The sequence below is a fragment of the Nomascus leucogenys genome, chromosome 3 (assembly GCF_006542625.1).
Source record: "Nomascus leucogenys isolate Asia chromosome 3, Asia_NLE_v1, whole genome shotgun sequence".
In the NCBI taxonomy this organism is placed as follows: Eukaryota; Metazoa; Chordata; class Mammalia; order Primates; family Hylobatidae; genus Nomascus; species Nomascus leucogenys.
In genome coordinates this window covers 103,906,178-103,919,536 of record NC_044383.1, presented here as the reverse complement: position 1 = coordinate 103,919,536, position 13,359 = coordinate 103,906,178, and the positions used below count along the sequence as shown (strand labels likewise).

Sequence of the window (13,359 nt, the reverse complement as noted above, 5' to 3'; positions counted from 1 at the left end):
CCTGGCATGATCTGTAACTTTTTACTTGAATGTTTCATTGTTAAAGAATGACAGTACAAATATTACAGAGTTAGTCTAGCATAATATAAAGATTAAGGACTTCAGAGTCAAACTTTTGTTTTTCTTTATTCTTGTTCATTATGTAGGGAAAGTTATCTGCTTTCTCCAGGACTCACTCAGCTTTCTCATTCATGTAAAGGAGACTATAATAGCATTATTCTGAGGATTGAAGGCTATAATTTATAGTAAATATATAAATATAGTAATTACTATTAGTACGAGACAGAATACCTTGATTAACACTATGTCTGTGTCTGGTACTCAGTGTAAGTTCTTACTCAAGACCTATTGAATAAGAAACAAAAAATCATTTTGTGGGAGTTTCTTGAATTAGTTAAGGAGAGATTTATATGATGTCCTTATGGCAGTGTACAAAAATCATTTTGTAGGGGTTTCTTGAATTAGTTAAGGAAAGGTTCGTATGATATCCTTATTTAATATCTGACTATTTAGATGTATTTGCTGAATTGCTGTGTGCAGTACAAAATAGCAAATAACTTTAAAACTGAATACTTGTTCCAAAATGCTGTAAATTTAATAATTAAGCATCCTCTTAAATTTTAGATCTATTAGGAAAAAGATTATGGTCCATAGAAAGAGCTACTATAATGTTTAAAGGAACTATAGAGAGGATTCACGAGGCTGATCTAGACATGATGGCCTCACTACCTCTTTAGATTCTAGAATTTTATTATTTGTTTTCTGGAAATCAGCTATCTCTTAGATCTCTCTACCCCTAAGCCTTCCCACAAAGAATTTGGAAATCCTTTTTAAATTACAATTACAATAACTTGACTTTCTCATTTTCATTTCCTGTTTTAGAGAGGAGAGATTGAATTCGAAGTAGTTTATGTGGCTCCTGAAGTGGATTCTGATGATGAAAACGTAGAGTATGAAGATGAGAGTGGACATCGTTACCGTTTGTACCTTGATGAGTTAGAAGGAGGTGGTAACCCTGGTGCTAGTTGCAAAGACACAAGTGGGGAAATCAAAGTATTACAAGGTAAAAATCACTCTAAAAATTATTAACATATTCATTATTATTAAATGTTTAAAATGTGAAGCCCTCAGAATTTCTTCAGTAAAACTGTTTTAATTGTGAGGAAATCAAAGGAATGAAGAGCTTTCCCCTTGTTTATTGTTTTATTGTACACTTGCTAACAGTTTATTTACCATATATGTTATTCTATATTCATCTTGGACTGTTAAGACAAGTACATTACCAGTTACTCTACTGCAAGTGATCCTTGAAAAATAAATAAAATTTTTTCTAGACTCTGAAACAAAGACCAACATACTATTTTCAGTAGATCTATCTTGTAGACTACATTGTCTCTCTGTCTTGATGCAAATTCATCGCTCACAATTAATTTTAAGCTAATTATGAGTAAGTATGAAGTATACTGTCAACCTTATGATTGCTATTAGAATCAACTTATATTATCTTGGGGATGTTTGGTTTAGTTCCTTTGCTATCATTTACACATATTTTAAGGAAAAACTCTAGCACTTCCTTTTACATAGGGCAGTGGTCCTCAAATTGTGATCTGTGGATCTCTGAGGGTCTCTGAGATATTTTAGCAGAGTTCATGAGGTCAAAGCTTTTCAAAATAATACTAAGACACCATTTGTCTTTTTTTGCTATGTTGGTATTTGCACTGATGGTATTGGGTTGATGCAAAAGCAGTTGGGGTAAAACTGCTGGTGCCTTAGCACTAATCAAGGCAGTGTTGCTAATACGAGTAACTGTACTAGTAATCATTGTTTTCTTCCTTGCCATCCATTCATAGTAAAAGAAGAAGAAGAAGATACCAATTTTGCTTAAAAATATCTTTGATGAAATGGCAGTAACAGTTAATTTTTAAATATTGACCTTTGAGTACCTGTGTTTTTAATATTCTTTGTGATGAGATGGGAAGTATGCATATGTGATGAGATGGGAAGTATGCAGCATTACTCTGCATACTGAACAAAGATGCTGGTCTCAAGGGAAAGTACATAAGTGACTGAACTAGCCATTTTTCTTCATGGAAGACAATTTTTACTTGAAAGAATGACTAACAAAGTATGGGTTTTAGGACTATTTGGAAGCCATTTTCTTAAAAATGAACAAAGTCCATCACTTCAAGAAAGACAACTGATAATATTTATTGCCAGTGATAAAATGTGAGCTCTCAAGTGAAAGTTAGAACTTTGTAAAACATACATTGATCACCATGAGCTTGACAGCTTCCTAACACTTAAGCTTTTCTGATGAGATTGATGATGATATTAATGAATGTGATTTTTTGATACAGTGAAGTGAAATGTGTCAACTTTTGGAATTGCTACATAACTTCATGGTCCAATATTTTTCAAATCACCAGTAAATGATGTTATAAAATTTTGCATGGGTAAAAGATCCATTCAAAATGCAAGATAGGCACATGGATTTTAATATAACAGAGTGTGAAAAGTTCACTGATAAGGTTTCAAATTCCACATTGTCAAATTTTTGTATAATATCAGAGAACAATACTGACAGTTATCTGAAAAGGCTATTAAAATACTCTTCCGTTTAGCAACTACATATCTGTGTGAGTCTGAACTTTCTTCATATACTTGTAACAGATTGAATGAAAGCAGATATATGAAAATACAGCTATCATCTATAAAGCCATTGAAGAGATTTGTAAAATTGTAAAATAATGCTACTCTTCTAACTAGAATTTTTTTGTTTGGAACATAGTTATTTGTCATTAGACAAATGTTATTTATATTAACATTCTGGATTTATTGTCATTTTTAACAAATAAATGAATTTTTTTTTAGATTTTTCAGTTTTACTTACTAATATGGGAAACATCAGTAGCTATAATCCACATAAATAGAAGCTTCTTGAAGTCCTCAATGCTTAGTATAAAGGCCTCCTGAGACCAAAATGTTGAATTCCTGGCGTGGAGTTTTATGGTGAACTGATAAACTGTTGCACTTTTGATAAACTTGTGTGTTGTAAACTGTCTGCACAAAGATAGCAGTAGCAGTTACTGTTTTCACTGTGCATCTTGAGCAAAACTATTGTGGCAATATGTCAAAACCTCACACTGTTGGGCTGCTTTCCATATGGTTTCATTGTATTTCACACTTCTTGTTGTTTTCTGTCGGGATTAGAAGGCCTGTCTCTTCCTTTTTTTGTAACTGTGGCTAGAAGGCTTCTCTGTCACTTATGCAAATTGCAGACACTTAAAATGTGACTCAAATAACTAAAAATTTGTGTGTATATATTACTTTTAACTGACTCACTTAAAAAAAGTATCTATTGGTTATTGTTTCACACACATCTATACTTTATAGCTCAATAAATAGGTGATAATAGTCAACACTTATTTATTTATAAGCCTATTATTTATTTTATAGATGATCAGAATTCATTATAAATTTTAGCTAGACGTCATCTTGCCAACAAATTACATTTTAAGGAACTAACTAGTATATGCCTCAGTTAACTGACGTTAATATAATATGAAAGCAACAATGAAAAATAAAAATATAATTCACAGTTCAGTAGATATTTATATAAGTAGAATTGACTGAAGTTTACAATTATATATATTACTTCTAAGTCTTACAGACAACTTGATGGTGGCTCATGCCTGTAATTCCAGCACTTTGAGAGGCCAAGGCAGGAGGATCGCTTGAGGCCAGGAGTTACCAACCTGGGCAACATAGTGAACCCTGTCTCTTCAAAAAAATTCTTAAAATATAGCTGGACATGGTGGCACATGCTTGTAGCTCCAGCTACTCAGGAGGCTGAGGTGGGAGGATTGCTTGAGCCTAGGAGGTCAAGGCAGCAGTGAGCTGTAATCATGCCACTGCAATCCAGCCTGGGCAATACAGTGAGACCCTATCTCAGAAAAAAGAAAAAAAAAAGGAAAAGAAAACTTGATAGGAAACTTAATACAATTTTTAGATAAGTCCAATATAGTATTTTTAAATCTGTATAATATTCGATACCTGCCATAAGGGGGAAGAATTCCCCTGTTAGGAATTACTGATTTGATTAATATAAGGCATTGTTTTTGCCTCAGATTACTAAAGTTAATTACAGTGGGCATTCCTTTGTTTTTCACTCAATAAACTTACACGACTTTTTTTTTTTTTTTAATTTTTTTAATTGAGACAGAGTTTCACTCTGTCGCCCAGGCTGGAGTGCAGTGGTACAATCTCAGCTCACTGCACCCTCCTCTTCCTGGTTTCAAGTGATTCTCCTGCCTCAGTCTCCCAAATAGCTGGGATTATAGGCATGTGCCACCATGCCCGTCTAATTTTTGTATTTTTAATAGAGATGGGGTTTCACCACGTTGGCCAGGCTGGTCTCGAACCCCTAACCTCAGGTTATCCACCCACCTCGGCCTCTGAAAGTGCTGGGATTACAGGTGTGAGCCACTGCACCTGGCCAAAACTAACTTTTTAAACCAGAAAGTATCTGCTTTTTTTTTCTCCTTTCTTTCAGGATTTAATAAGAAGGCAGTAACTGACACACATGAAAATGGAGACCTGGGCACTGCAAGTGAAACTCCACTAGATGATGGTGCTTCAAAATTAGATGATCTGCACAGTCTGTATCATAAAAAATCTTATTAAATTGACCATATCTCCAGACAAGATTGTTAATCAGACTATTCTGAATTTGGGGCACTGGGGAAGATGGTGACAAAGACTACAAAATCTGGGGAGGCTGTTTGTTGCCTAAATGAAAGGCTGGTACCTCAGGGCTTCATGTGAACAATTCTAAATGCATAAAACACCCTGTTTTCTGTGGTAGACCATAATTAGCTATTGCATGTAAAGCAATTTTGATTTTCTTGAACTTGTAAGCACCAAAGCATGTGTTTCCCAAAGGGGTATTACTGGGCTCTTAAGTACCAAATGAAACCCTAGTGTTTTATTTGCTTCCTTTTCCCTTTAGTAGGAGGACAGTGCTAACTGGAATTTTATAAGGAGTACCCTTTAAAATACAGAGAGTAAGTGAATTCATATTTTATATTCTAGAATGTTAACTGTGGTGTTTCAGAAGACAGAGCTTGACTCAATGAATTGTAGAAATATATGCTTGACTTAATTTTTGTAACTGAAAGAAAGGCTTTAGACGTAAAAAAATTTATTGTGCATCCTGAAATCTAAACCAATTATTAATGATCATTTATTGTAATGAGTTTGCATTTCAGCTTTATTCAATGCAGTACAAAATAGTTTTCTTTAAGCAGTCATTTATCAATCAATGCTGCACTAGAAATAGATTCTCAAAAGTTACTAAACATTTTACTTTTTTTGTTTTTTAAAAGAAATGCAGATGAGTGTAAAACATCTGTTCTCAATTATGTTGATCTGTGTGCACAGTACTGGAGCATTTATCCATTCATGTTGAGTCTCAAATGCTTGTTTTCTGGGGTCCACAAAAGACAGTTTTATACATTTTGAGTTGTTCATAAAGTTTGTCTTGTGATCGTCCTGGCACTTAAAGATAAATTTTTCTGGTAGTAAAAGTTCAGATTTATTACTATGTCATGAAACACAGTACATTCATTCAAATCAAACGTCAGTTTTCTAAGTAAATGATTTCCAATCATCTGAAAGGTGGGCAAGATGAGATAAAGATATTTTGATACAGTAATTGTTTTGGTTGGGTTTTCATGTCAGTTTATGTTTGACTGAAGCTCTCTTCATATGCAGGTTTATAAATTTATTAGGTCTCTTGTCCCATGATTAAACATGGAGTGCCTCCTCTCTGATTTAATATTCTTCAGGTCATTGTAACCTGCTAGGCAAAGTCAAAACATTGCATTAAAGAGGTGATAGTTTTGCTAATATCACTGTTTTAAAGGATGTACAGTTAAAGGAATATTAAGTGAGAGAAAGCCTACAAGGCGTTTAGAGTATTATGAGTATCTTCATTTCTGGTATTCAGATGTTATGTGATAAAACACATTTTTTTTTGTCTTTCCCAGATACACTATATATTTGTTCAAGGGTAAATCTATGAAATGTATATACTTTATTTTGTAGTTTTGCTATTTATAAATTTAATGTTTTAACTGTTGCTCATTTATGGTTTGTTTTGGGTGGTGGTGTTCATCTGTATATCACCATGTTAATTTGTAATAGAAGTGCACTTCATAGTGTATATTGTTACTGACATTAAAATACTTTATAGCATTGTCTCTGAGCAAAAGCTGGTATTTAATTGTACAAATGAATAAGCAAGTCACATGTTATTGTTTGCTCTTGACAGGGTAGGCCTCTTAAAAGAAAAAAAAACAACTTATTTTTTCCTTATGAATCCCCTATGCCAAACACATACCTTCCATGCATGACATGAGATCTGCAAACTGGATTTTAGCCACCGTATTTATTTAGTCAAAAAAATTGTCCATTGTAGCAGACCCGAAAACCTTTTTGCTGTGACATGAAACCATGTTATTCTTATCTTCTTAAAACAGCCTGGGATGGAATGGCCATGGCATTTCTTTCAGAGAACATCCTTTATCGGCTATGACTGAATCCTTAGGAAATGTAAGCTATAACCCTTTGATTTTCAAGAACTACCGAATAAGCATATGAAGAGGTGGTTTTTAAAAACTTCAAGTTGGAATTTTTATGAGGTCACTGTGTAATTTGAAGAATTGTATGAGATTGTTATGATATAAATTCCTTTTAAGGACTGATAAATAGAATGAAAAGTTTCCAGGTAGTTTAAAACTCCACAGGTCAGTTTCCTTTTCATTCCTGCTTCACTGTGGTTTGTAAGCCTACGGGAGAGCATCGTTGCTCAGATGCTACTGTGAGCTTCCTGTCCGGTGTTAGAAAGTAACTAGTTAAAAGTTCATTTTAGAATGTATGGTTTTTGGGGATGAACTAAGAATTAGGTATTAGTTCCAAAGGACTGAGAACGAATTTTAGTATTTTCACATTTATAGGAAAGAAATTCATATGTTCCTGAAACTTCTAGGACAAAACCAAACAAGTAAGGAGGGAAATGTTGCAAAGCCATTTCATCGAGAAAGGGACAGAAGGAGAAATACACACATGTATACACAAACAGAATGGTTGAGAAAATGTTTTAATAGAAAGTGAGGGTTGTATGTGTGCGTGTATATATTTACACTTAACCTCTAAAATTCTCTTCTACAGTATCTCTATTATGAATATGATGGAAAAGCAACATTTTGGTGGTGAGACTTGTTAAAATAAATTTGAGAAAGATGAAAATTTTGTGAGTCTTGATAATTACAAGTCAACAGCTATCGAAAGTTAGCACAACTTGTCTGTGGTGCTGTTTTTCTCCCCACCACAGTGGACTTATGCTGTTTTCATGTTTAGAAACAAAAAGGTTTAATGTGATTCATGTGTAAGATGCACAGTATTTGACAACCTGATTATGTAATCCCTATTCCATCTATCCAGTCTTACACTTATGGTTGGCCTCAAATCTATTACATTTATGATACTGTAGTATATCTAGTTGAGTTTAATATTTTTTTATTAGCCTGTAAATAAAGATGGCATCTTCTACATTAAAGTGATATTGATCTCATTTTTTTAAATAAACATTTTGTTTCCTTGACATTAAATATTTTGGCTTATTATTTATTTCTAGTACTTCTATTATTTGTACCAACATGTCATAAAGTCTGTGCAAAGGACTTGGCTTAATTTTGTGTTATAAATATCGCCAGCTGTTGTTATCTATGAGGAAAACATTGATAAAAGTTAGAAAATCAATCCTGTTTTTAAGATACTATTTAAAAGGATATTCTTCCATTTTGACATCTAAGTATATATAATTTAGAAGTTCCTAAGTTATATGTAAAATAATATTTGGAAAATACTTGTAAATGAATTACTTGAATTATGAACATTTAGAAATGTTATGAACATTAGAAACACATTTTTGTCACTGACTAACCTTGATTTAGTGCTAATACATATATGCTTTCTATGTGTTGATTTAAGCTCCCAATTCACCAAGTGATTTGAAAAGAAGTCTTTTCCTCAGAATACAACCCCATAGGATATTGGTCAATTTATGAATTTTTTTTTGGTCAGTTTATGAAATTTTAAAGAGAACTTGCATTTTCATTGTTAATCAGTATTTTATTTTAGGTGGTTTTATAACTGTAACCTTAAAAAAAAAACTTTAAAAGTATTGCAAATTACCATATACTGTTGGCGCTGAATATTTAATAATGAACCTTTTTCAGGTGTGTTTTGAGAGCTATAACCACCATGGCGGCAGCCATGAGAATGCATCTGTCAGTTCTCGTGCAGGAGGGAGCATAGCTTACTGAAGGCCCAGCTGCTGTGGTCTGAAATCCATCCCTGTGTACATGGTGAGGCTATGCTTCTCCACGCTGCTGCCAGTCAATGACTGATTATGACAGGGATATTATATGATGACTCCTCAACTTTAGCTGGAGCACTCCATGATGGTCTTGCCAAACTCCCTTAGGATTACATTGTAGTCCAAGTTGCTTTCACCCAACCTTCCTTCCTCCTTTCATTCACCTTGGGTCTTCACTCCATTGTGATCTCATTGCCTTCCAGCCTCCCATCAGCTCCAGCTCCCTACCTGTTTTTCCTCACTGGCATTGCCCTTAATAAATCCATGGCACAGCAGATCCCTTTTTGGTGTTGGTGTCTGCTTCTTAGAGAGGCTAGACTAACACAAGTGACCATGAGTGAGATTTGAGGAAACAGGTAATAAGATGGGCATTAGGAACCCACCCAAAGGGTAAAGACAATGACGTCTGGTTGGTAAGTATGGTTTATCTAGTCCTTGGCACAAAATCATGGCTTAGTGGCTATTTCACAAATGGTGTGCAGAAAAGAGTTAACAGAACAGGCCTGAACCTGTTGGCTTTAGGTCTGCTTGCAAGGTTGGAACTTGGCTAGCATCCAGCAACTTGGATATCAGGAGTATTCCCATTATCCCCTTGCTGGTAAGTGTGGTTTAGTGTGCCTGAAATATTTGTACAAACAATAGGGTTTTTGTTGAACACTTACTTTCCTCTGGGAATCTAGAATTTTGGTACATGCTACGCAGAGGTTACCTACACTGACTCCCCTAAAACCTTGACTCCTAGGTTCAGTCAGGCAAGCTTCCTAGGTGGACAACACTTGATGTATTGTTACATGTTATTGCTAGAGGAATTAAGCATGTCCTGTGTGACTCCATTGGGAAATGAATCTTGGAGCTTGTACCTGATTTTCTTGGGACTTTGCCCATATGCCTTTTCCCTTTCCTCATTTTGCTTTGTATTCTCTGTAATAAATCATAAGTGTGAATAAAACTTTTTGCTTAGTCTGATGAGTCCTAGCAAACCACTCAACTTGGGGGGAGTTTTGGAGAATTGGGACACAGATAGTAGCTTATGGAGAGGAGAACTCTCCAGGAGGGTCAATGATGCAGACATTTGAAAAATGTGGGGAGAACAACATCTACAAGAATAGCAGAGTTGGCCGGTTACAGCAGGATTGTATTGATGACCTACAGAAATGGATGGGGTGGGGTGGCTCCCAAGGAGGTCTTACCTCCTACAATGGAGGGATTGAAACAGCTGAGCTTCAGGCTGAACACCTAAGTGTTAGAGTTGCTGAGTTTCAGACACTTGGATGTTCAGCCAAACCCCTTCTATTTTGTGAAAGTCAAGGCCCTGGTGAGGAAAACCTAGAACCATGGGGAGATCTGGATGGATGCACCTGAGAGGCTTTGCAGTCTCTACTGGACCGTTGGTCTTAAGAAGTAGCCCATGCTTCTCTAATAAGACCTTGTACCTTGTCTATGCTCCAAGATGTTACAGAGGCTGCTACCAACCACATCCCTAAGGCAATGCCTGCCCCTACCTAGTCTGCTGCCAGGCCTGTAACTAGGGCTAAATCCTAGTAAAGCCAGGATGGGAGATGTGCTGAGCCTGATAAAGGAGAGAAGAAACTACACAAAAAGTGTAAGAATTAGCTAGCATATTCTGGCAAAAGCCAAAGGAGTACTCCTAGAATTGAATTTTGTATTTTGTATTTTTTTTTTTTTTTTTTTGAGACGGAGTTTCACCCTTGTAGCCCAGGCTGGAGTGCAATGGTGCAATCTTGGCTCACTGCAACTTCCACCTTCTGAGTTCAAGTGATTCTTCTGCCTCAGCCTCACAAGTAGCTGGGATTACAGGTGCCTGCCACCACACCCGGCTAATTTTTGTATTTTTAGTAGAGATGAGGTTTCACCACGTTGGCCAGGCTGGTCTTGAACTTTCTGACCTCAGGTGATCCACCCGCCTCCCAAAGTGCTGGGATTACAGGCATGAGCCACCTCACCCAGTCTAGAGTTGAATTTTGAGAGTGCTTGATCAGGGTCTAAACTCATTAAAAGAAAGAACTGAAATTGGAAAACATTTGATTTAAATTGGAAAAAATCCAGCAATATGTTGTTTAAAAGGAACATACCTAAAACATAAGGACATAAAAAATTTGAAAGTGAAAGGAGAAAGAATATACACTGGGCATACTTTCTCCAAAAGAACATGGATACAGTTACATTTTTTAAAAACGGACTTTAAGAAAAAAATCATTAGGGATAAAGGTTACTTAAATTCTTAAAGAATCAATTTGCTACAATGTTAAATCTATCATCATAGTGGGAGATTGCAACAAAACTTTCAGGGAAATTAGGAAAGAAGGAAGATTTGAACAACAAGCTTGATTTAAAGTTTTAAGAGGGCATTTGGTTGTAAAGAAATACCTCTGGCATCTAAGTAAGAAGATAAAAAGTGAGCAAAAAACAGATTTTTCAAAAGAAAACATACAAGTGGATGATAAACATGAAAAAAATGTTCAACATCACTAATCAGAGAAATGCAAATTAAAACCACAATGAAGTAATACCATCTTACACGAATCGGAATGGCCATTATTAAAAAGTCAAGAAACAGATGTTGGGGAGGCTACAGAGTAAAGGGAGCACTTACACTGTTGGTGGGAATGTAAATTAGTACAACCTTTATGGAAAACAGTATAGAGATTTCTCAAAGAACTAAAAATAGAACTACCATTTGATCCAGCAATCCCACTACTGGGCATATACCCAAAGAAAGAAATTATATTGAAAAGATACTGGCACTCGTATGTTTATCACAGCACTATTCACAATAGCAAAGATATGTATGGAATCAACCTAAGTGTCCATCAATGGATGACTGGATAAAGAAAATGTGGTAAATATATACCATTGAATACTATTCAGCCATGAAAAAAAAGAATGAAATCATGTCTTGCAGCAACATGGATGGAACTGAAGACCATTATCTTAAGTGAACTAACTCAGAAACAAAGTTTAATACCACATGTTCTCACTTATAACTGGGAGCTAAATAAAGGGTACACATGGACTTATATAGAGTGGAATAATGGACGTTGGAGACTACAGAAGATAGGAGGGTGGGAGGAGGGCAAGGGTTGAAAAATTACCTCTTGGGTATAATGTTCAGTATTCAGGTGGTTACACTAAAAGCCCAAACTCCACCACTACACAATATATGCATGTACGAAACCTGCACTTCTACCCCCTAAACCTACAAAAATAAAAATATATTTTAAAAAAGGAAGATAGGTAATGGACTATAACAAGGAAAATTAGATAAAATATAGGCTGACACTAAAACTTGGAGTCTATGCGTTGGAAAGGTAGAATTTGCAATTTGGTAAATTGCCAGCAGGGGGCAGCAGATTCCAGATGCATTATTAATTTTACTTTTATTAGCGGTGTAAGGCTTTTTGAAAGTCATCAAATAAAATACTCCTATGAAGATCAACAAATTGAAGGCTGATTTTTCCAGGGTCACACAGCTAGTTAAGTGTCTGAGCCAAGACTCAAATCCCTCTCTTAATTCTACTTTAATAGGCCACAAACAAGGAAAGGGGAAATATAGATAAAATTGTCAGCTTTCAGTCTTCCTGTTCCAACAGTTATTTTTATTTTTTCCATGCTTGCCAACTGCAGTAGAATTTTTAAAAATTTTTCTTAAAAGGTGCAAGGTTTGATGGACCCTTGGCTTGATACAATTTTGATTTCCAAAAATGATGATTGCGCTGGGTTTGAATTTCACAAGAAACTGTTTGGCTGTAGTGGAGTGACTATAGAATGAGAGAACTCCTAGAGTTACATAGTAGAATTCTAGATCGTCAAGACTATAGCATTCCCCTGTACCCACCAAATACGTACAGAATAAGTTATCTCTTGCTTGTGTGCATACTGTCCCCATATTCTTTAGGAAGCAATACTGCAACAAGGATATTTGTGTCCTTTTGTGACATTTGAGGATGTGTCATGCTCACTAGGTTCCCTCTACTGTCATGTTCACCATGGTTGAGGGCATTTTTAACCTCTGCCTAAGGTAGTAACAAATGAGTTGTTGGCTTCTGAAACAGTAGAAGTAACTGCAAAAAAAAAAACCCTGATTTTTCAGAGGAAAAAGGCAAACTGCTGACTAAACTAGTCATGAAAAAAGGGAGTAAATGCAAATATACAAAACAAAAAATAACAGAGAAATACCCATAAAAGAGAAAACTAAAAGGATAATAATGGACTACTTTTTTCAATTCTATAGGAATAAATTTGAGAACTTTTCTAGGAAAATGTAATTTACCAAAACTGTTCCCAAGGAAGTTTTAAAATCTAAACAAACCAATTTCCATAGGAAAAATAGAAGAAATTGTCAAAGTGCTCTCCCCACAAATTACCAAAATATATGATTTCACAGGGCAATGCTACTAAACTTCTAAACAACAGCTAATTCTAACGCCTAGCAAGAGAATCAAAAAACGGAATAAAAATTCTAAATTGTTTCTGTCAGGCTAATAATATCTGATCAAGATTGCCACAAAGAAAGAAAAGCCCTGATTCACAAAAGATTTTTTTTCTTTTTTTGCAACTGAGTCTCGCTCTGTTGCCAGGCTGGAGTGCAGTGACTGGATCTCGGCTCACTGCACCTCCGCCTCCCAGGCTCAAGCGATTCTCCTGCCTCAGCCTGCCGAGTAGCTGGGACTACAGGCACAGGCCACCACGCCCAGCTAATTTTTATATTTTTAGTAGAGACAGGGTTTCACCATGTTGGCCAGGACAGTCTCGATCTCTTGACCTCATGATCTGCCCGCCTCAGCCTCCCAAAGTGCTGAGATTACAGGCGTGAGCCACTGTGCCTGGCCCACAAATGAATATTAACGTAAAAATCCTAAGTAAAATCCTATCCATGCAAATTTAATACAGTAATGGAT

At 35.7% G+C, this 13,359-nt stretch overlaps 2 protein-coding genes across 3 annotated transcripts in view; one reads left to right on the top strand and one right to left on the bottom strand.

The window, feature by feature from the left end:
* Positions 1-7,670, top strand: part of GOPC (golgi associated PDZ and coiled-coil motif containing) — a 42,683-nt gene extending 35,013 nt beyond the window's left edge. For both annotated transcript variants that reach the window (XM_003255619.2, XM_003255620.2), the window contains 2 exons: positions 883-1,063; positions 4,553-7,670. In XM_003255619.2, the coding sequence (XP_003255667.1) occupies positions 883-1,063; positions 4,553-4,683 (312 nt within the window). In that variant the 3' untranslated portion in view covers positions 4,684-7,670. The remainder of the gene's footprint in view (positions 1-882; positions 1,064-4,552) is intronic.
* Positions 1-13,359, bottom strand: part of DCBLD1 (discoidin, CUB and LCCL domain containing 1) — an 89,675-nt gene that overhangs the window by 1,944 nt on the left and 74,372 nt on the right. The gene's annotated exons all lie outside the window — the stretch shown is intronic.